This window comes from Diospyros lotus, chromosome 6 (genome assembly GCF_014633365.1).
Source record: "Diospyros lotus cultivar Yz01 chromosome 6, ASM1463336v1, whole genome shotgun sequence".
Classification (NCBI taxonomy): Eukaryota; Viridiplantae; Streptophyta; class Magnoliopsida; order Ericales; family Ebenaceae; genus Diospyros; species Diospyros lotus.
In genome coordinates, this window is record NC_068343.1 from 21,008,789 (window position 1) to 21,032,321 (window position 23,533).

At 37.3% G+C, this 23,533-nt stretch overlaps 1 protein-coding gene across 2 annotated transcripts in view; it reads left to right on the top strand.

Moving 5' to 3' along the window:
• The window catches only part of LOC127804844 (E3 ubiquitin-protein ligase RKP), a 24,692-nt gene continuing 1,159 nt past the window's right edge, over nt 1-23,533 (top strand). Inside the window, exons 1-10 of one of the 2 annotated variants that reach the window (XM_052341887.1) lie at nt 8-2,387; nt 3,452-4,282; nt 5,540-5,700; nt 7,374-7,512; nt 8,819-8,902; nt 11,326-11,607; nt 11,740-11,871; nt 12,589-12,788; nt 13,679-13,883; nt 22,414-23,138. In XM_052341887.1, the coding sequence (XP_052197847.1) occupies nt 885-2,387; nt 3,452-4,282; nt 5,540-5,700; nt 7,374-7,512; nt 8,819-8,902; nt 11,326-11,607; nt 11,740-11,871; nt 12,589-12,788; nt 13,679-13,883; nt 22,414-22,710 (3,834 nt within the window). In that variant the 5' untranslated portion in view covers nt 8-884 and the 3' untranslated portion in view covers nt 22,711-23,138. Of the gene's footprint in view, nt 2,388-3,451; nt 4,283-5,539; nt 5,701-7,373; nt 7,513-8,818; nt 8,903-11,325; nt 11,608-11,739; nt 11,872-12,588; nt 12,789-13,678; nt 13,884-22,413; nt 23,139-23,533 lie in introns of those variants that run through there. The other variant, XM_052341888.1, reaches the window with a different exon arrangement.

The following is a 23,533-nucleotide window of genomic DNA, read 5'->3' on the forward strand; positions in this document are numbered from 1 at the left end:
AAAGTTAAAGCCACGCCACACGCGCAGCCCCTCTGTTTCCCGTCGGTTCGGTCCGGTCCGGTCCGTTCTTTCCTTCTACACTTTCCTGAGTTATGGCGAACGAATGGTTAGTCAAATATTTATATCCAAAAATCCCCTCTCTCTCCCTCTCTCCCTAAGGTTGTCTTCCATCAATGGTGTCTGCAAACCCTAATTTCGGCCCGCCGCCTTCACCTTTGAAGACTTAGAATCTCTCTCTCTCTCTCTCTCTCTCTCTCTCTCCCCCTCCCTCTCTGTAGTTTCAACGCGACGGACAGCCTGTAAGTACTTCCGACACCTCCTTATATATGAGCATGTGGATTCTGGCAATTTGCAGAAATGTTGGCGAATTTGAATTTAGCTGAATCTGTGTGGTTCAGCGTTAAAAGATCAAAATTTTTGAGATTCTGTTTTGGTTTGTGGTAATTCGTTTGGTGTCTGTCTGGTTAGGGATAAAATTACGAAAAAAACTGGAAAGTTTGGACATCTGTGTTTTTCTACCTTTCTAATTTGGGTTGAAATGGGGGGAATGAGTTGTATTCAATTGTATGGTTGGATCAGTAAGTTGGGAATATCTAGAATAAATTTCGTTTTAAGATAATTTTACCTAGGTTTATCAGTGGCCGAGTGGAGGCTTGAAGTTTACTGCCAAGAATTTTTGGGGTTTACTGTTCATACGTGGTAGTATGCCTTTTTCACTATTGGAAGTTTCAGGGTCAGCAGGGTGGTCTGAGTTTAACGGCTTCAAGTTGACTGGGTTTGGTTTAAGGCTATTAGCTTAAGTCAATTTGCTCCCGTGAAGGTCTTTACTTCGTAATTTTGGTGTTAGCTGGGTTATCTCTGAGGTAGCACTTGCCTCCTTACTGATGGCAGAGGAGAGCCCATGGACTGGTGGGCTTTATTCTGGATTGGCTGTGGTGTTGAATGGTGAGGAAAGGGGAGGGGCTTCTCATAAGAGTCGTCTTATTTCATGTTGCAATGATTTAGGTGACCAGTCCCTAGAGCGAACTCTTGAACACATTTTCAATCTCCCTCACAAGACAATTAGTCCACTTTCCAGTCCACTTGATACCAATACAGTTTCTTCCATCATAAAGAATGAATTCTTCAAACATAATATGCAATCAGACACTGTTGCTAGAAATAGGGATGGAATCTCTACCGCAGGTGATAGTTGTGGATCTCTTGTTGCAATTGAAGAATCTAGTATCTGCGGGGATATTCGAATTGTGAAACCACCTCTGCTTCTAGAAAGTCAAGCAATTTTTAGTAGTGTAAGGGCTACCACCTGTGTATGGAAAGGAAAATGGATGTATGAGGTGATTCTTGAAACTTCTGGTATACAGCAACTTGGATGGGCAACACTTTCTTGCCAGTTTACTCATCATAAGGGTGTGGGAGATGCTGATGATTCTTATGCATATGATGGAAAAAGGGTCCGTAAATGGAATAAAGACTTTGAATCTTATGGCCAGTCATGGGTAGTTGGTGATGTTATTGGATGTTGCATAGATTTGGACCATGATGAGGTCTCTTTCTATAGGAATGGTTCTCCTCTTGGAGTAGCATTTAGTGGCATCCGCAAAATGGTGCCTGGACTGGGGTATTATCCTGCCATTTCTCTTTCACAAGGTGAAAGGTGCGAGTTGAATTTTGGGGCTCGCCCCTTCAAATATCCTGTTGAAGGTTTCCTTCCCATTCAAGCTCCATCATCTAAATGCGACCTTGCTAAGAATCTCTTGAATTGCTTATCAAGGCTGTGGGAGATGCAACGCATTGAGGGGGCAGAGTTAAGTTCTGTTGAGAAATTGAGAAGATTGAAGAGGTTTGCGCCGTTTGAAGAGATTTTTCACCCCGTCTCACATGGGATATGTGAAGAGTTTTTCTTGGCACTTGACACTGAAGCAGGAAGCACAGAATACGTAGCATGGGGTCCTGTTTTGTTATTCATAATGAAAGTCTTTGGGGTGCATCCACCCCATGATTATAGGAGTTTGGACAGGCTACTGGATCTCTTTTTAGAATTTCAAGGGTCAAGATTATTATTGGAGCATGTCCTGAATGCCCTTTCGTGTGGTTGTAAAACAGCATCACTGGTTTTAACAGAATGTCCATACTCAGGATCATATCCCTTCCTTGCTGTAGCATGTCACATTTTAAGAAGGGAAGAATTGATGACACTCTTTTGGAAATTGTCAGATTTTGAGTTTCTGTTTGAAGGGTTTTTATCTCGGAAGAGCCCTAACAAGCAGGATCTTGAATATCTGATGCCTTTAATTTGGTGGCCTGGATCATGTGAGGACATATTGTCATATGAGAGTACCATGATGATGCAGACTACCGCAGCATTGTCTGAAGCAGTCAGCAAGGTATGCCTTCGGTTTGTGGATTAATATGTTTAACAACAGAGTGTAGTTTTCTTCTCTCACTTCCTCTTATGTAAGCATGTGATGTAATGCTGCTATCCATTAGTGGCTGAGAAGTAACATGAAGAAATAAGAGGAACATATGCAAACCCTGACAAACAAGTTATGAATATCAAGAGAAACAGACATGCGGTGTTGTGTAAATTTACAGCTCATTGTACAGTTTTGCTTCTGCCTTACTGTCTCAAGACCCTGTTATGTCTATCTTTAGTGTGGGAACATGTGCTATTTTGCGTCAGATCAGCAAGAAAAATATCTTACAGCATACACAATTGACCTGTCTTTTGTATGTGGTCCGCTCCAGTTCCTCTAGGACAGACGCTTGGTTAGTTTGTTACGATTCTTTTGTGATCTTGTGATGATGTGTCTTTGACATGTAATATAGATGTCTATAAACTTCCAATTGTCATGCAATCATCCAAAATTCTGTTTTGAACACATTGTTACTGATGCATGTCTTCCTAAACATGGTTGTGCTGGATTTGTGTTCTTCTCTTTTTGGCAAGGTTGACAGAGACATCCTTCATCGTTTCAGTTATTATTATAAATTCTCCTATAATTTGTGGAATACTTGAAGATAGTTATAGAATCTCTGATTTGACTAATGGTTGATGCCTAGCCCAAAAAAAAAAAAAAAAAAAAGAATAATCTTTGATGAAACATGTTCTTCTTGTAACACTTGATGAATAATAGCTTTAGGTTACTGAAGTTTTCATGTTGTCATGCAGGGGATTCAAATTTTAAGACTTTCAAATATGTTCTGTCTTCTAACAGTATCCTACTAGCTAAATGTGTTTCCCCTTCATTTGTGAATGATCTGCTCCCATTGCAAAATACTAGTAGATGTTGGTGTTTTCTATTTTTGTACATCATGATTCATACTAGATATTTGATGGACCTATTGGATGCTTCATGTGGTGGCTATGGAGTAGGAGGGAGTTAGTGGAAAACTCAGGTAGAGATCTCATCTGTATGTGTAATTAACGTTCAATGTGGTCTTGCTACAGATTGAGGAGAAGCACAGGGATCTTTGTTGCTTAGTCATACAGTTCATTCCACCTACAACACCTCTTCAGTTGCCAGGCTCAGTTTTTAGGACATTTTTACAAAATTTTCTGTTGAAAAACAGGGGAGCAGATCGCAATCTACCTCCTCCAGGGGTTTCAAGCAACTCTGTTCTTGTTTCGTTGTTTACTGTTGTACTTCATTTTCTATCAGAAGGTTTTGCTATGGGGGACATCCCTGGCTGGATTAAAGGATGTGGGAGCAACACAGGGCCAGATGTTGGCTTCCTTCACAGGGGTGGCCAACAAAGCTATCCCATGGGTTTGTATTTGAAAAATGATCCTCATCGAGTTGATATTCCTAGACTTGGAGGGTTGTTCAGTCATCTGTCCAAATCGCACCCTGTAAATGTTGATGCAGAAGCAGAAGTTATTCAGTGGGAGGAAGGATGCATGGATGAAGAGGAAACTAGAGTGACACATTCTAGTAGGTGGAAACCATGCTGTTGTTCTAATTATGAAGTTGATTTTTCAAAAATTTCGAAGAATCCAATAAGATGCACAGGCAAAGGGTCTCATGGTCACTGCAGCACTGTTCCAGAGAGATCTGCTCATGTTGCTGCAGAATGCAGCAGTGGGAATTTGAATGATGAGATAACAGACAAACCCAGCACAAGTGACCAATCCGGACCTGAATTTGGTTACCGGCCAATGCAACAAATGAGAATTATTCCATTGGAGAGTGACTCATCTTCAGCCACACTGAAAGAAGAGGAACTTCTAGATGCTATGCTTTTATTGTATCATTTGGGTCTTGCTCCAAATTTTAAACAGGTAAGCACTTATTTTTAGAAAATTATATTTTTGCTAACTATATTATCATCTTTATTTTTGGCTTTGGATTTTTAACTTATGTTCATTTTGGCCTTTTTATCTGCATGGAAATCAGGAAATGTAGGTTATGACATGAGAGATGAGAGGTAGAAGATTGAGTTTAGCTTACAATATTTGTGCTAGCTTGTCAGACACAGGATTGTTGTTGTGGATTATTATCCTTCAGGATCATCTAATTTTCCGGAGAGGGAAAAATTAAATGCTGAATGCTCATAGTTTACTTATTCTAGGTGTTGAAATTAAATTGTAACTTCATTTTCCGCCAATAATGGCACCCATACCTTTGTAAGCATTCTTGATGCTGCTAACACCCATATTTTCTCCCCAAATAGAGTTTTGTGATGCTTTAGGATTAAATTTGAGAACATGTACTCATAAAAAGAGGGAGCAAGCTGACCCCACATCGTTGCTGTATTGGCCCTCAGATGTTGAGACCAACCCATGTGTGGGGGAATGGCAGGGTATTTTGTAGTCTTTGAAGCCTTTGGTCCAGTATAGGTGTCTGGCTATAGTTTATACAAATGAGTAACTGAGTTGGACCATAAAAGTTCGCATGATTTGCAGTGTTTTTTGGCTCCTTACTGACTGGTTTCCTTAGTTGTATAGAGACCCCTTTTCACCTGTTTAACTTGGTCCGGATTGTGTTCTTCCGGACATGATAGGTATATTCATCTCCATGTATTAAATCCTTTGGCTTTCTGGCAAGCCATTCCCAGAAAATTTATGCCAGTTTAGTGACTATATTTTAATTTTGCTGGACAAGAAAGGATGCTGGTTGGTTCCTTGCTAGACTGTTGTTGGAATACCAAAAAAAAAGAAAAAGAAAAAAAAGAATAAAGATTTTATTTCTTTGTGTGTTCTTTTTTTTATTTAAAATCTTGGTTAATTTCTTGAATTTGGTAATGCATAGACTTCTTTCTGGTTCTCATACTTTGTGTCAGTTCTTGAATTTCTTACAAATGTTCAATATTGCCATTACTAAATTAGCCACTGACTGTTTATTTTATTGTAGGCTTTAAATTTTCCATTATTAATGCAAAATCTTTTTAGAGTTTTTGTTTTCTTTGTTGCTTGCCCTTAAGTGTGACACTGCAGCTATAATACTAGTTAATTTACCTGATGAAGGTATATATGATGGAGTTTTCTGTCTGAAAGTGTCATGATTGTCTCTTCTGAAAGAAGACATTTACATTGTAGGCATCATCTTACATGTCTCAGCAGTCACAGTTAGTAGCTCTATTGGAAGAAACAGATAAACAAATAAGGGAAAGAGCTTGTGTAGAGCAGCTAAAGCGCTTGAAGGAAGCTCGTATTGATTACCGAGAAGAAGTTATGGACTGTGTCAGAAATTGTGCATGGTAAGATGATTTCTGGAAAAAAATGTTTGGTTAGGTTTTTAGTTTTATATGTATTCTTCTACATGCATGTTCCTACCTGTTTATGTTTCTAATATATTCACCTTTTCTTTTCCCAATTTCTCATTGTATCTTATTTCCTTTCTGAAACATCAATTATACACTATGGCTTAACAACAACCAAGTCTTAATCCCTTCAAGTGGAGTAGGCTATATAGTTTCTAGCTTGCCAATTGTCTCTATCATGACATATGTTCTATAAGGTCACTAGTGTCTAACATCAAGGAAAATAATGAAGATTTTTATTCTACTTCATTATAGCTTGAAACATAATAATTTTGGTGCTTGCAGTTTGATCGTATTTCACACTTTTTTTCCCCCAAGTGTGCATGTTTATTGGGACTTCATGTTGTTGCTTCTTTATATATATATATATATATATATTTTGAGAGGTAGATTTATCAAGATGCACTTATGGATAATGAATATCCCAAAAGGTTTTTTATTGATTGGGTTAAAAGCGAGAGATACATGTGGATATATAATTCATATAGTGATGTAATGGTTTTGCCAAAAATGAAGCTTCTGTCCATAACAGATTGGTCAGACCTTATTAGGTAATGACCTTTTATTTAGTGTTAATGTGATTCAATTCCCTATATGTGGATTAGAGGGGATTGAAGGAGCAGAAGACAAACCAACTCACTTGGTTGTTTGGAATTGGGTATTGGAGATGGGAGATCTTCTCTAGGTTTGTTGTGAGCCATATAACTTTTAATTTAAATATGAAGAATTTGTTAGCTCCAAACTCCTAATTGTAGTTTCATAGATGGAAAACTTAAGCCTCTATCTGTGCTTTCTGTATAAGAGAGCTATATTCCCAACTAAGGGGCATACTTGCATTACTCAGGGCAAGCCTAAGTTAGTCTGCTAAATGTGCAGGTAGATTCTAGCAAGCCTGAGTTACTCTGCTAAATGTGCAGCAAGAAGCTAGGACTAGAGTTATGACCCTTAGTTGGGAAGGCAGCCTCAAAGATCAATTAAAAGGAAAGCTAAAGTGAGGGGGAGAGTATGCTGGAATATAGCTCTTTTGTATGGCAAGTGCCATTTGGGGCTTAAGTAGCATGTTTCAAGTGATGACCATTCTCATCTTATGGTGCCTTGGATGGCTGTTGTTTTATTAATGTGTGGGATGGCTAGAATTCTGAAATTGCAATATGGCATAGTAGTCTTTTTTGGTAGCTAATTGTTTAGGATGATTGTTGATTCCCCCCCTTCTGCTTTGCACACACTCTATCTGAAAATTGTTGGTTTATTCTGGATAGATGTATATGTTGTTTGAATCACTATCATGAATGTGAAAAGAGGTCTTATCTAAAGTTGCCATTCTAACTGCTAATTTGAATGGTGTAGTTACTTGAGATTGAAATAGTGTGCTGTAATGGTTTGCAATCTTTGTTTAAATTGGTGATTTTAGAAACATGTGAAGCCTGTTTTCTGATTAATAGGAAAATGATATTAATAGTCTGATATTTGACTTATATAATGTTAATGAGGTGATTGTAAATGGTTACAATTGAGAATCTTACTTTGAATTTTTGGTACCTTTTGAATAAAGTTTGGTACCTTCTTGTTTTTATGCTCCACACCCCCCTTTGGTTTATCCTGCTTTGTAGGTACCGTATCTCTCTGTTCTCTCGCTGGAAACAAAGGGGCATGTATGCAGCTTGCATGTGGATTGTTCAACTTCTTCTGGTTGTGAGCAAAGTGGATTTGGTGTTCCTCTATATTCCAGAATTTTATCTGGAGACTCTGGTAAACTTATCTCTCTTTTGCCCCATTGAGGGCATTTCAAATAACATTTTAGTTTCTTGCCTGCTGTGAACTTACAGGAAAATTGGTAAAAGGTTGGATGTGTGGGAGGAGTCCACCTCCGTGGACACAAACCTGAAGAATTCAGATAACTAATCTGAGAGAATAGAAGTTAATATCAAAAGATATTAGACTGAAATATTCTTCAAAGCTGCTCCAAAATATAGAGGGAAACCCCTATTTATAGATCCCTCCAGGTTCTAGGACATATTGGACTCTTTAACAGACTAAATAAATGACATTTGACTGACTTTTGGACTGCTCTTAATTACACAGACCCTTAATTACGAAAATCAACTTTCCAAAACTCCTTAATTGACTTATTTTCCCCAGAACCCTCCATGGACTCAATTAAAGGCTAGGCTGGAAGACTAACTTGCTACAAACATATAAACTCCTTAATTAAAAAAAATACTAATCATTATTCTCCATCAATGAGGTCAGGATGGTCCGTAGGTATATGGGTCCTTAGGGAACTAAGGTTAGGCACCAGGAAGTTGCAGGAGATCTTGAGATTGGAAGGATAAGGGCCAAGGAAATCAAGACCCCCCGCCCAGGGGGGGGGGGGGGGGGGGATGTCCTTGTATGGTTGTGTTGCGGATATGTGATCTCTTGCAATGATGGATAGGGGATAGATGGATGCTCTACTGATGGCAGTAAATTCCTAGAAAATTTCTTTTGTGTCTTCTGCACTTCTCTATCATCTACCAGCCCCTCTTTTTCGTCCAGACATGCTGGTGATGAGATTTTTGTTAAAATCTTGATTTCAATCCCCATTCCACGGATCTAGAGTATCTTGACCTTGGATGCTCTAGGTTGTCTTTACCCAAGGCAGTCTAGGCATAGAGGTTGAGAGAGCATATTCTGGCCGAGGTATCAGTCTGAGTGGTTGATCTTCTGGTGAGACAAGTGATGAGGGCTCAGTTTTGGCAAGGACCGGGGGTAAGGAATTGCACATGCTTTCTTTGGCAAAGCCTGTCCCCTCCAAGTGGACACTTGAGCATATGGAACTTCATGTTTACAAACAGAAAAAGTTTTCATCTGCTTTGTCCTATATTATACATACATATATATATATATATGCTTAGTTGATTATGAATTTAACCTATATTTGAGGTTTCCCGCTGTTTACTTGTTAATTGTCAGGTATTATTACAACTAGCCTCTGTATTCTCCATAGGAGCATGTCTCACATTTTTCTCCAATAGTTTCTTATGTTTTTATTTGTAATTTTTAAATGCTATTGCAGGTTGATTGCTTCCATGTGTTGCGTAAGAGTGATCCGCCGTTTGTACCTGCTCCTTTATTTATCAAGCAAGGACTCACTTCTTTTGTATGTCTTCAATTTTCTTGTCTTGCCGCACTTTTCTGATTTTTTTGCAACGCAGTGTCATAAGGAAGATGAGGATATATTGGCACAATTTATGAGTAGTTGCATGATTAGTTCTTTTACTAATTTGGAAAAAAAATTCAATTGTCAGCATTGAAGTAGTTTGTCAAGTCATATTGTGTTCTATGATTTCTTGATAAAATATCAAATTATAAATATACAAGGACAGCTTTTTCATTTTTCTGTGCTCTTTTTTTTTTTGCATTATTGAGAAAGAAATAAATGATCTCTCTTTTGGCTTGATAGTTTTTAACTCTTATGCAATTCAATCTATGATAACTTTGAGCCAAGTTGTGTGAGCACTGACTAAAGGCTCCAATGAAACTACCAGAAATCTAAATGGAAACATAACCAGGGGGGGCAGAAAAGGTGTTCATTTGATTTTGAGATATACATCTGTATAAACTCTTGATCTATACATCAGTAGGTGAAACCTTACTAACCTGGTGCTGTGAAGAACATAAAGTTAACTGTTAGTTGAACATGTGTTGGATTATGTGTTTGGTGATATACTCCAGGTGTGGCCTACTTACACTTTTTTTTTTTGGCATTAACTAGTTCCACCATATCTTCCTTCACCAAGAGATAAGGGCCACTTAGTCTAGATTAGGGATGGCAATGGAGAGGGTATGGATAGGAGACCCCTCTACTTGTCCCTGTACCCACATTTCTGTTTTTGTCCCTGGACTCGTACTCATATGGTATTTTATTTAACCCCCAATCTGCATACCTGTAGGGTAATGGGTACAGCACCAGAACCCGTATGCCGATATATTTTATTCTAACAAATTCCTATTCATAATTTATAATTCTATATAACTCCACAACAATTTGATGACAAATGAATCTAATATTAGTGCAAGCGAAAAGCTAAAAAAGCAACAACTGCAATATTTTAGATGGTTCCAATACATTACAAAAAAAATCACCTTGATTTGTTTGTGGTGAGGGTGAGAGGGAAAAGAAGTCATAACTAGGTTAGGTTTCAATTTTGTGAGAATGTGTCTAATTTGTCTCTTTTCGTTTTGTCTTTTAAGTTATAATATATAATTAGATGAAATTATACATATATATATATATCAGGTTAGGGTATGGGTAGGGGACCCTATCCCCGCCACCCTCCTCATACCCGGTGTGTATTTTAAATATCTCACCTGTATCCTCCACATGGGTAATTTTTAATACCGAACCCTCCCATCAAGGGAGGGTTTTGGTGGGTTCCCATAGGGTGGGGTACTCATTGCATCTCTATTCTAGATAAATTTTCTGTCACCTTGCAAATTATCTAAATGGGACCAAGATATATTGGCAATATGATAGGTCTACACTAGGGGGAAAGTAAACAGGTTTCAAAGGGGGCACAGCAATTTGTGAGAGACACATAGAAGTTTTCTTTATTGTCCGGTATTCTTTATTAGGTTTTCCATCTTCCTATCAATAAATACCATGTTGTAAACAACTTTTTGGTTCTGCTGTGCCATTTTATTTTATTTTATTTTGGAATCCCCAATTTCTATATCAAAATTGTGAAATTCAGAAAGTTTGACCACTGTTTCTATGCTACAGTTTGTTTCCAAATATCTATGTTTAGATATGATTCAACCAAAAGTGTTAAAGAGATAAAGTCAGAACTTTTTATTTAAAATTGCCTTATTGAATTGTGCATATAGGCTACCTATTACAACTAGTAAAATCCGATACCCACATATTTACATTATGGAGTGCTTGTTCTGAAACATGATATCTTTTTATCCTAAAGCAACAATTTTTGATCCAAAACCTTTCCACATCTTTCCATAATTATTTCTTTACTGGTTTCATTCAGAATAACAAGAAATATAATGAATTAAAATATAAGATTGGTTAGTGTTATCAAAGCTGTCTTGTAAAAAGTATTTCTAGAAACATGATTGTGTATATTAATTTGAAGAAAGAAATACTGACTTTTTGTTGGCTGCATGATTGTTAAAAAAGAGTTGCTGTACAAGTGCCTTATATTGGACGTGTATCTTGTTCTTGTTGCCATTCAACCACAATGCTTTCTGGGAACATGGGTAAACATGTCCCGAACTGGCACAAGGAGTAATATTAGTTTTGTTGTGGGCTTCTTTGTTGGAAACTGTGATATGCTATATGTTGTTAGAGCACTTAAAATTTGATGGTTCATAAGCAACTTATCATGTTATTCTGCCTGTCATCTTATAATTTTAAGAACTGCTATGTTTTATTTATTTGTTTATTTTTGAAATTATCTAAACGTTGGTGTTTGCTACTGCACGGGCACATACTTTATATATACTGTCACAATGTCAAATTTACTCATGTTGAGGAGTCTGATCTTATGTTTCACATGGTTCATGAATCAGGTTACTTTTGTGGTCACTCACTTTAATGACCCACGGATATCAAGTGCGGAATTGAGAGATCTTCTTCTACAATCTATTTCTGTCTTGGTCCAGTATAAGGAGTTTTTGGCTGTTTTTGAGAATAATGAAGCAGCCATCCAGAGGATGCCTAAAGCATTATTGTCTGCCTTTGATAATAGATCATGGATTCCTGTAACAAACATACTACTGCGCTTGTGCAAAGGTTCTGGCTTTTGTTCTTCAAAGCATGGAGAGTCGTCTTCAACATCAATTGTTTTTCAGGTGAACAGAACTTTATGTTTCATTTCTGCACTTGTTTCCTCCAGGTCCTGCCCCACAAATATTATTTACTTTTTGATTTTCAATCCTAACTTGTTATGGATGTGCACCTTTTTTCCTTTCTGTTTTCTGAAGAGATTGCTACAAGAGACTTGCATCCATGATGAAGAATTGTTCTCAGCTTTTCTCAATCGCCTATTTAACACCCTGAGCTGGGCGATGACTGAATTTTCAGTTTCAATTCGAGAAATGCGTGAGAAATACAAGGTAAAACGTTATTGCAGAGCAAATATGTTTTCTCAAAATTGTTATATTCTGTCAAGGAATGATATTTTAGAAGCATCTACTACATATCATGTCTGATACCAGCATTTCCAAGTACTCAATATTATATTTCCGTGCTAGTTATAAAAGAATCTTAGTTATTGTTTAGTCATGGGGCCATTCATTCCGCAGCTACTTTTTCTCCCAGGTTAATGCACTGTAGGAAGATTTGATTCCATCCATTTTAGGTCAGGCACATGGCATAATGAAGTTTTCTACATGTGGTTCTTTAGTATATCATTCTTTCTTTTATATTATTATTATTATTATTTGTGTGGTGGGGGCTTTGATAAGATTTGTGATGGCATGACCATTCAATTCATTTTGAAGAAAACTTCATCCCATGGCTAGGACATGTTTAATGCTAATTATGGTTACTTGTTCTTTCACCTATTACAACTTTATTCCCCTCCCCTCCTCTCTCCCCTTATGGCATTGGTTACTCATTCTTTCATCTATAGAACTTTAGCTCTATTATTTTTGTCCCACTATTTTCTATCCCTTACATTAGAATTAATATCAAAATTTGGTTACAGCTTAGTTATTCCTAAAAGTTAAAACTGATGTTCTATTCTCTTTCCTTCCCCCAGGAAGCCCCTTACAGACTTCCACTCTCTTTTTATGCCCCTATGTCATGACTGATTATAAAAATGTTTGCAGGTTTTGGAGTTTCAGCAAAGGAAATGCAGTGTCATATTTGATCTATCTTGCAATCTTGCAAGGGTACTGGAGTTTTGTACCCATGCAATTCCGCAGGCATTCCTATCAGGAGCAGAGACAAACCTACGAAGGCTCACTGAATTGATTGTCTTTATTTTGAACCACATCATATTAGCAGAGGATCCTGAATTTTTTGAGCTGTAAGTTTATCTATAAATGAACTTGTTGATAAAAGGGAATAAATGTTTGCATGATTGAACTCTTTTCCAGCTGCTGATGTTTCATTCTAGTATTTTAGTGGTTTCTGGTATTATTTCAAAGCTCTGATCTTGATACATACACTTGTTTCATTTTAAAGATTTCTATCAAAACTACTATACATCCTATTTATTTGTTTGGATGAACAAATGAGCTCTTTGTCCATATTGATGATTAAACTCTTGCCCAGGTATATATGCATACACTACGCTACATTTTAGTGATTTCTGTTAGAACTGGTAAACGTCCACTTTTCTTTGCTTGGACAAATTCAGGAGCTTGTTGGCCATCTAAAAATGTTTTCACTTTCCATGTTTCATCTATCTTCATGTTCACTTGTTCCTGTTTGTCATGCCTGCTAGACAAACTTACCTTCTAAGTATAAGTCTATTCCAGCTCACCTAAATAACATTTTTATTTCATTATTAATCTGTTTTTGTTGCTTTATAACTAATAAAGAATTGCTTGGAAATTTTGTTTGTCAAATGTCTGAAGTTATTAAGGTTGCTTTTAGTATGTTACAGATTTGAATATGGATAACATAAAAAATGAGTCATGGCAAGAGAGGTCATGATGTTCCATGTTCCCTATTTTCTTATTCTGTTGCATTTTATTTTTGAAGCATGAATCGAGTATTTCTCCATACTAACCATATTAATGAAATTGGCGTATCAATTACTAAAATGTTTATTGATTATGTCTTATGTATTCTTATAATTATTGGTTCAGAGTAATATCAGCTTCTTGTTTGTGAACTGTTGTCTGTATGCACGTACAAGTTTTGCTCTCTGCATTTCGTTCTTCATGTTGATATTCTGCACCTTGCCTACAGGTCAATTAGGCGGCATGGTCAATCACCAGAAAAAATAAACCGATGCACCATTTTAGCACCTCTAGCTGGTATTATCTTGAATTTGTTGGATGCTAGTGCAGAGGCAGAATCCTGCCAGCAGAATGATGTCGTGGGGGTATTTGCAAGTATAGACTGCCTTGATACAGTTCTATTTGGATTCCAGTTACTCTTAGAGTACATCTCGGTTAGTACTCTCTCTCTGCTCGCATGTGCCCACTTACATGTTTGTGTCATACACTTGTGCTCTAGTGATATATATACACTTGAAAATGTGGGTGTACGTGTCATGCATAAGTACTTAAAATATGTGCATACTTGTAACAAAATGTGTGTTACACATTCATGTACTGTAAAAGTTGAGGCGAACATTAAATGATATCATTTAGCTAAGATGGTAGCTGTTCCAAATTCCTTATGATGGACCTTTTTTCCACTTGCGGTAAGGCTGTTTCTTTTTCTTTTTTCTGGATGACAACTGCAGAAACCCCTTTTTGGGAGAATAACTATATTATTTCCCTTAGGAATGCCACAAATATATATATACACAATGGATCCTAAGAATTCTCCTAGATTTTAGAGATTAGATTCCTACTTTGTAGGGCTAGATTACAACCTCCTTAAATACAAACAAATCTAATCAAAACTAACTAAGAAAGATAAGATATAACAACAATATAAATCTGACGTAGCGTGTAGTGCGAGTGTGAAGAAAGCATACCAAAATAAACCCTTGAAAGAACAAACTTCAATGGCCAAAACTTGACTTTCAAGAAGACGCAAAAACAAGACTGTTTTGCTAAGAAAACCTAAACAGGTTGCTGAAATTTGATTGAGAAAAACTTGATTACAAACTTTAGATCCTAGGCATATTTATAGTATTTGGCTAATCCAAATCCATCTAATATTTGGAAAACAAAATCCAACTAGAATCTTAATAGAAATAAATCATAAATAAAAGTTAACTGGAATCCTAATAAAAATAAAACCCTAATCAATCATGAATTAGAATCTTAAATCAAGTAGAAACATGAAGTAGAATCCTAATTCAAGTAGAATTCTAAAACTTAAGAAGTATTAAAATATTGTTCTGGTGTTACTATTCCGGTGATACTGTTCCGGTTTGGTCGGGTCGGACTTGGGCCGGGTCTTGATTGCTGACTGCGTCATTCACCTCCACTTAAGAAAAAATTCGACCTCGAATTTTGATCCGAGTAGGACAAATCCACGTTCGGCAAGTACAAAGAGAAATTAACCACTTTGAATGTTTAGAAATACCCATATGATTAGGCAAATCCACAACATAAGCATTATCATTGGTCTTCTTCGTAATCTTGTAAGGACCATATTTCTTTGATTTGAACTTGTTTTGCTTTCCTGCTGGAATCTGTTCCTTGTTCAAGAATATCATGATTTCATCTTCAACCTCAAATAACTTGTGCTTCCTATGCTTGTCAGCTGTTGCTTTGTACTTCTTATTTGTGCAACCTTTGCTTGATATTTTCCTGAACCGCTTGAACTTTTTTGCTAAGAGAACATGAGCAAAGACATTCCTCCCCTTCTTAGCCATATCTGGGTTGGCATGGGTCCAACCATCGCCATGTTTGTTGCCATCTGCCTCCACTGTATTATTACTATTAGATTGAGGACGTTGAACATTCCATCTTGAGTGCTTTTCTAATATGATAAATTTTATCATAGGTCCTCTTTTCATCAGCTTTCTTGATTTTGACTCCTCAACAGCTTTCGAATTCATCTGTAGATTTTTCTTGCCTGGAGAAGTATTCTTTCTCAACTGTTTCGAATAGAGACTTATTCCATGACTACCAGCAGTCTCTCCATCACTTAAAATATTGATGCTTGAATCCTCCTTTGATCTAAGCACTTGATCAGCTATAGTAGCAACTGCTACAACATTATTAGTTTTAGAATCTAATTTCAAATTAATACCGAAATCAGTTGCACTATTCGAGTTAACTAGCCTGGGAGATCCAACACCTCTATCCACAAAGAGACCCCTGTGACCATCTTGCTTTTGCAATCGCAAAGGTGAATATGTTCCTATTGCCTTCGATTCAACCATGCTAGAACTTGAATAAACTGTAGAAGAATCTGTTACCATGGCCTTCATCTCCTTTACAGTCGCAAGCCGATCAGAAGAAACGCCACCATCATTGGGTTGTGAAGCAATGCCTGAGCCCTCGGGACTACAAAATACCCTAGTATGAATCAATAACCTTGGAGTTTCTGTCATGTTAGCAGCATAAATCAGACCTGAGTTTGCAAACGTTGAGGTTGTTGGGACAACATAATCTTCGAAATCAAGCTCCAAACTCATCGAAAAGTCATTCTTTAGTTTATACTCATCGTTTCCCCAATAGTTGTGTTGCTGCGCATTCCTCCTAACCCCTTTACAACTAGGGTTGGCTATCATATTACCAAGATCATCCTCATCGTCGCTATCATCCATCATTGGTCTTCTAGGATTAATGAGGACAGGACTAATGGCTGGTCTTCCCGGTTTAACGTAGCCGGCTTGATTCATGCCATTAGTCCGGTTCCGATTATCCTTAACTCATTGTAAAACGCCCAATTGGTTGCGGATTCGCTCCAATTGCTGCTCCATTGTACGAGTTATTTCTCGTTGTTCTTCGATTGCTCTCCAAATCGCGGGCAGCCCCCGATCACCGTCACGAGGCTAGTTGCTACCGTTACCTTCAAGATTGACCATTTGATTGGTTGATGAACCGCTCTGATACCATCTGACGCAGCGTGTAGCGCGAGTGTGAAGAAAACATATCAAAATAAACCCTTGAAAGAACAAACTTCAATGGACAAAGCTTGACTTTCAAGAAGACGCAAAAACAAGACTGTTTTGCTAAGAAAACCCAAATAGGTTGCTGAAATTTGATTGAGAAAAACTTGATTACAAACTCTAGATCCTATGCATATTTAAAGTATTTGGCTAATCCAAATTCATCTAATATTTGGAAAACAAAATTCAACTAGAATCCTAATAGAAATAAATCATAAATAAAAGTTAACTGGAATCCTAATAAAAATAAAACCCTAATCAAACATGAAGTAGAATCCTAAATCAAGTAGAATCATGAATTAAAATCCTAAATCAAGTAGAAACATGAAGTAGAATCCTAATTCAAGTAGAATTCTAAAACTTAAGAAGTATTAAAATATTGTTCCTATGTTACTATTCCGGTGATACTGTTCCGGTTTGGTCGGGTCGGACTTGGGCTGGGTCTTGATTGCTGATCGCGTCAAAATCAAAATAAATCATGGAGGATAAATTAACAGATAAGGAGCTCTACAGCTCGGCATAATAGCTTCCGATCTACACTCTCCCTCAAGCTGGGCTGAATATATTATTCAAGCCAAGCTTAGTGCTTAGCTCATCAAATATTCTTTTTTGTAATGGTTTAGTCAGAATATCTGCGACCTGCCTATTTGTAGAAGTGTAGTTTAGCTAAAAAAATTCCTTCTTCTAACTTTTCTTTAATGAAGTGCCTGTCAATTTCTACATGTTTTGTTCGATCATGGTGGACCGGATTTTTGGCAATACTAATAGTCAATTGGTTGTCACATAATACTAGTTCTAGTATTGGTTGTGCCATAGTCACATGTAACTCTTGTACCAACCTTTTTAACCACATACCCTCACAGAACCCATGAGCCATAGCTCTAAATTCAACTTCTGTGCTACTCCTAGAAACCACTAATTGCTTCTTATTGCGCCAAGTAACTGAATTTTCACAAATAAATGAGCAATATGCCGAGGTTGACCTTCTATCAGAAATTAAACCTGCTCAATCAGCATCACTGTAGATTTTCACCCCTCTGTTCACTGTTTTCCTGAACATTGGCCCTTTGCCTAGAGTCAACTTTAGATATCTCAGAATCCGATATACAACCTTTAAGTGTCTTTCTCTAGGATCATTCATGAATTGACTTACCACACTTACGAGAAAACCTATATCTGGTCTAGTATGTGACAAGTACACAAGTTTTCCCACCAATCTTTGATATCTCCCTTTATCCACTGGAGCACTTTCTTTGCCAACATCTAGTTTTGAAGTGGTTTCCATTGGTGTATCAGCTGGTTTGCTTCCCAACATACTTGTTTCAGTAAGAAGATCTAGGGTATATTTTCGTTGAGAAATTGAAATTCCTTCTTTGGACCTTGCTACTTCCATGCCTAGGAAGTATTTCAGGCTTTCTAGATCTTTGATTTCAAACTCTCTCTCCAGGACTTCTTTAAGATCCTTGATTTCAGAAATATTATCTCCCGTAACAATTATATCATCAACATACACATTAAGAATGGATATTTTACCTTCCAAGGAATGCTTGATGAATAAGGTATGGTTTGCTCGACATTGGCTATATCCATACTTCTTGACTGCCTTTGTAAATTTCTCAAACCAGGCTCTAGGAGACTGTTTGAGCCCATAAAGAGATCTCTTTAGTTTGCATACCTTGTTTCTTGTGAGGTTAGTTTCAAATCCGTGAGGAATTTCCACATATACTTCTTCTTTGAGATCTCCATTTAGAAAAACATTCTTCACATCTAATTGGTAAAGTGGTCAATCTAGGTTTACAACTAGGGATAACAAGACTCTGATAGTATTCAATTTTGGCACCGGAGCAAAAGTTTCTTGGTAATCTATACCATAAGATTGAGTGAACCCTTTTGCAACTAGGCAGGCCTTAAATCTGTCAATTCTTCCATCTTCTTTGTATTTGACTATAAATACCCATTTGTAGCCCACAAGATGTTTTTCAGGGGGTAATTTTGTAATCTCCCAAGTCCCATTCTTTTTCAAGGCCTTCATTTCCTCGAGAACCGCCTCCTTCCACTTAGGATGTTAAAAGGCCTTCAGAATAGTTATAGGAACCTGCACCTTATTGATATTTGATATAAATGTTTTGAAATTAGGTGAGAGACCGTTGTAAGAAATGTAATTGTGAATGGGATGTTGAGTGCATGATCGTACTCCTTTTCTCAATTCTATAGGCTAATGTAAGTCCTCATCCATAGCTGAAATTTCAAAATTCTCACCAATAGTTATGGTATTCTTCTTCTATAACAATTCTGGATCTAGGTTTGGATCAGACTCTTGATCAGTCCTACGACATGTTGGTTCCCCATTTTCTTTTTGTTTAGACTTTTTCCTAGAATAAACTTGAAGTTCATGAGGATAAGAAGGATTATGACCAATAGAAGGTGAACTGGAAGAAGACTGATCTGCTTCTGACGACTCAGATTGTAGGTTGGGAGGAAAAAATAGATTTGTAGGGTTTGTAGGTGGCTGAATTTCAGGTTGCTGTTGGTATTCCCAAAAACTGATATTCTTGAGGATTGTTTGGTGTATTCTCCCCCTGAATATCAGATTTAGGATAATAGTGCTGGTCTTCAAAAAAGGTTACATCCATTGAGGTGAAAAATCTCTTTAAGACTTGGAGAGTAACATTTGTAACCTCTTTGGTGGGGAGAGTAGCCAAGAAATATACATTTGATGGACTTTGGGTCAAGTTTGCTCTGAAATTGAGAGTGAATGTGAACAAAGTGTAACCAAAAATCTTGAGAGGAAATTGAGAAAAAACTTGGGTGTGGGGAAAAGAAGAAAGGAGAAGCTGACTTGAAGTGTGATGTTTGAGGATTCGTGAGGGCATTCTGTTTATAAGATAGGTGACCGTAAGAATAGCCTCACTCCAAAAATATTTAGGAACATGGGTGGAGAACAATAAGGATTTGGCCACTTCCAATAGGTGTCTATTCTTATGTTCTGCAACCCCGTTTTGTTGGGGTGTATCTACACAAGAACTTTGATGAATGATGCCTTGTTGTGACAGATAAGTGCCTAGGATGGTATTGAAGTATTTTTTGGCATTGTCTGTTCTTAGAACTTGAATTTTAGCATTAAATTGCCTTTGCGCTATGGAATGAAAGGTTTGAAAAATGTGTCCAGTTTCAGACTTTTCTTTTATGAGAAAGACCTAAGTAAGACGAGTATGGTCATTAATAAAGGAAATAAACCACCGAGCCCTAGTAACATTTTTGACTCTAGAAGGCCTCCACACATCACTATGGATCAAAGAAAACGGATAGGATGGAGTGTTAAATTTGACTAGGATAATTAGTCCAAACATGCTTAGAATATTGACAAATTTCATATTGAAACATGTGTAAATCTGAATTCTTGAACAAGGAGGGGAACAATTTCTGAAGGTAAGCAAGGTTTGGATGTCCTAATTTGTAGTGCCATAACATAATTGCACTCTTATTTAAATAAAAAGTAGAGAAACAAATAGGTGGAATAGAGCAGCAGTTGTTAGAATTTACTTCAGTTTTTGAATCAGTCCCTTTAAGAACGTAAAGTCTCGAACATGTCTCAGCACTGCCAATCATCTTCCTCGAAGTTCGATCCTGAAATTCACACATTTTTGAGAATTTTGCAACACAATCCATATCAATAGTGAGTTTACTAATAGATAGGAGGTTGTAGTCTAGTTTAGGGACAAAAAAAACAGCATGTAGCGTGAAACAGGTGGACAACACAACCGATCCAATACCTGCCACCTTTGATAATGAGCCTTCGGCAATCCTTACCTTCCAATCTTTGTCACATGGCTGAAAATTGGTTAACAGTGCACTATTTCCAGTCATGTGGTCAGAAGCTCATGAGTCAACAATCCATAGAGTAGATAGCTTACTTTTAGCTGTAAAAACATGTAGAGGGTTACCTTTATGGGCTATTGAACTTGTTGCTATTGTAGAGGCCTAAAGCTGTGTTTTATCAAAAGTATTCTGCAGCCACTCCATTTGTTCTTTGCTGAATAAGCTCGTATTTAAGGCAGTAGCAGTGTCTTCGATGGCTATTAGGTTACCTCTACTCCGCCTTTCACGTGTTGGTTTCCAATTCGGAGGCTTGCCATGGATATCCCAGCATGTATCCTTTGTGTGACCGGTCTTGTGACAATGGTCACACCAAGGACAACCCTTCTTTTGCTTGATATTTGTTGGGTTGCCTCCTCGGGTAAATAGGGCAGAGTGTTCCAGGCTTGGATTTCAAGGCTTTAACATCAGTTTCAGCTTGCTTTCTTCTCTACGAACCTCAGCTAACGCCTCCCTGATACTTGGTAGAGGTTTTGTGCCAAGAATCCTACCTCTCACTCCATTTAGGTTTTTATCTAAACCAATCAGGAACTTATACAGCTGCTTCTTTTCCACTATTTTCTTGTATTGTGCTGAATCTTCAGCGCATTTCTATTGAATAGTGTCACACTTATCTAGTTGAAGCCAAAACTTATTCAAGGAATTGAAGTATTGAGTGACTTGAGACTCACTTTGCTTTAGATCATCGAGAATACTCTATCTCAAACAACTCAGAGGTATTGTCAATATGGGAGTAGAGTTTCCTAGCAGACTCCCAAATTTCTTGTGTTGTGTCGTATAATAAGAAATTCTCACACCTATCTCATTGTTCATTGAATTAATCAGCCAAGACATCACCATGTTGTTCTCGACCTTCCAGATCTGGTGCTGTGATTCCTCTTCCTTCGGTCTGCTGGTAGCTCCAGTTAGATAATCATCTTTCCCTTTTCCACATATGAACATCATCACTGATTGTGACCATTAAATGTAATTTTGGTCATTCAGTTTGTGATCGGTGATAGTAAATGGATTGCTGTTTATCTGTGTTTACAGAATTGGTGGTTTGGAAAGGAACAATCTTAGATGACTGACTGCTTTTGCCAGCCATGATGTAAGTTGATTAGGTCCGGTGGCTATAAAGGGGTGGGTTGGATGGGAGGGCTTAGTGAGGCGGCGAATAAAGGCTAGGGTTAACAAAGAGAAGGGAGAAAATAATTCTGCTTTGATACCATGCAGAAATTCCCTTTTTGGGAGAATAATTCACTATATTATTCCTCTTGGAAATGCCACAAATATATACATACACAATGGATCCTAAGAATTTTTCTAGATTTTAGAGATTCAATTCCTACTTTGTAGGACTAGATTACAATTTACAACAACATTAAATACAAACAAATCTAATCAAAACTAAGTAAGAAAGTTAAGATATAATAACAATATAAATCAAGATAAATTATGGAAAATAAATTAGTAGATAACGAGCTCACAGCTTGGCGTAACAGCTTTCAATCTACAACAACCTACTTAATGTCTTCAACCACCGTTTCTAGATGAAGGGAGCTTGGGTCAACGTAAGATGGTTGGTTTAATGTTTAGAGTGACAACCTGATTAACTCTTGGCAGTCTGTACATGCATGCCAAGTCAAGCTCAACCAACCTTACTGATCTATCAATGCGTATGTTCATACTTGCAATTTTGTAGAGTTGTGTAAAGAAGTAACTTTAAAGGCAGTTTGTTACAAGTATAATCAATATGGATTGGTTTCTTCCCTTGGAAATTTTTCACCATGCATTTGTCTGTTTCTGTCGCACCCCATTCTCTATATCCTTTTCCAGTGAAATACATGCAAGTCGCCTCAGCTTTTTTATTTTTTTTGGGACAAGGATGTGTTTATTTTGTATTTGTTTTAGACATCTGACCAATTTGAAATTGTGCGACCACGTTGATGAACTATGTGTATATATATATATATATATATATGGAAAAGCCTTGCAATTTAACTTAAATTTCACCACTCCTCTCTGTTGACATTGGAAATGCCAGGCCGGATCCTTCAGAGGGGATGGCCATCTTGCAAAAATGAAGCAGCTGGAGCAATTCTCAAGCCTCTTGATAAGCCGATCGGAGTTGGGGAAAGTTGAGAGGATGGGATTCGAGGGAGAAGCTGCTGACAGGATATGCTGTATCTGTTACGCACGGGAAGCAGATGCCCAGTTTGTACCGTGTTCTCACATGTCTTGCTATGGCTGCATATCTCGGCATCTCCTGAACTGTGAAAGGTGTTTCTTCTGCAATGCAACAGTGGTGGAAGTCGTCAGGACTGATTCGAGGGCAGCTTAATTAAAGCTGATTAAGTGTGTTCTGGGTTGAGTTTGGGGGGTGTGGATCAAGTAACAGTCGGGTCAGACACCTACTATTTTAGGAGGTTGGGGTATTATCTCAAAATTGGGATATTATGACAAAAGAAGAAGAGGAAGAGGTAGAGGAAGAGGAAGAAAGAAAATGGGGATTGATAAAAAAACCTTATTACTTATTTTAGAACCGGCAGCTAGATAGAAGTGTTGTTATAGATAGGTGTAATTAAGTATAATAGATGTATAGGGCGCTTGGGGTTGTAGTAAACTGGTTGGTTGGTTCTGGAAGTGGGTTTGTTGTGGACTTGGATTAACTTAAAATTTTGTAGAGAGGGGGGGAAGAAGCTCAAGGCAATTATTTTGTAAATATGAGTTGTAAAAGGAAAAACTCTTTTATTTTTATTTTTTTGTTTTTATTCTCTGTTTGTTTTTATTGGGTTATGACCAGGAGGCAGTAACTGCATTTTGTTTTTAGGTAAGTTGTATATATTGTATTTTATTTTTAATAGGTAAATAATCTGATTGGTTGATAATAAATGAATTATATTTTAAAATACTTAAATCAACTAATTAAATTGTTTTTAGATTGTTTGAATATTAAAAATAAAATATATTTACGGTTCTTTAATCATAATAATTTTCTTTACAAGGCAGCCCGTTAAAGATTATTATTGATAACACCTCGAAACTGGTGAATGGTGATTGTTCAATTTAACAAGAACACTTAGATGGTATTAGTTGGTGCTAAGAATTTCAACGGATTTGTATTTAACGGGCGATTTTGGGTGGGTGGGTGGGTGGCTGAAATT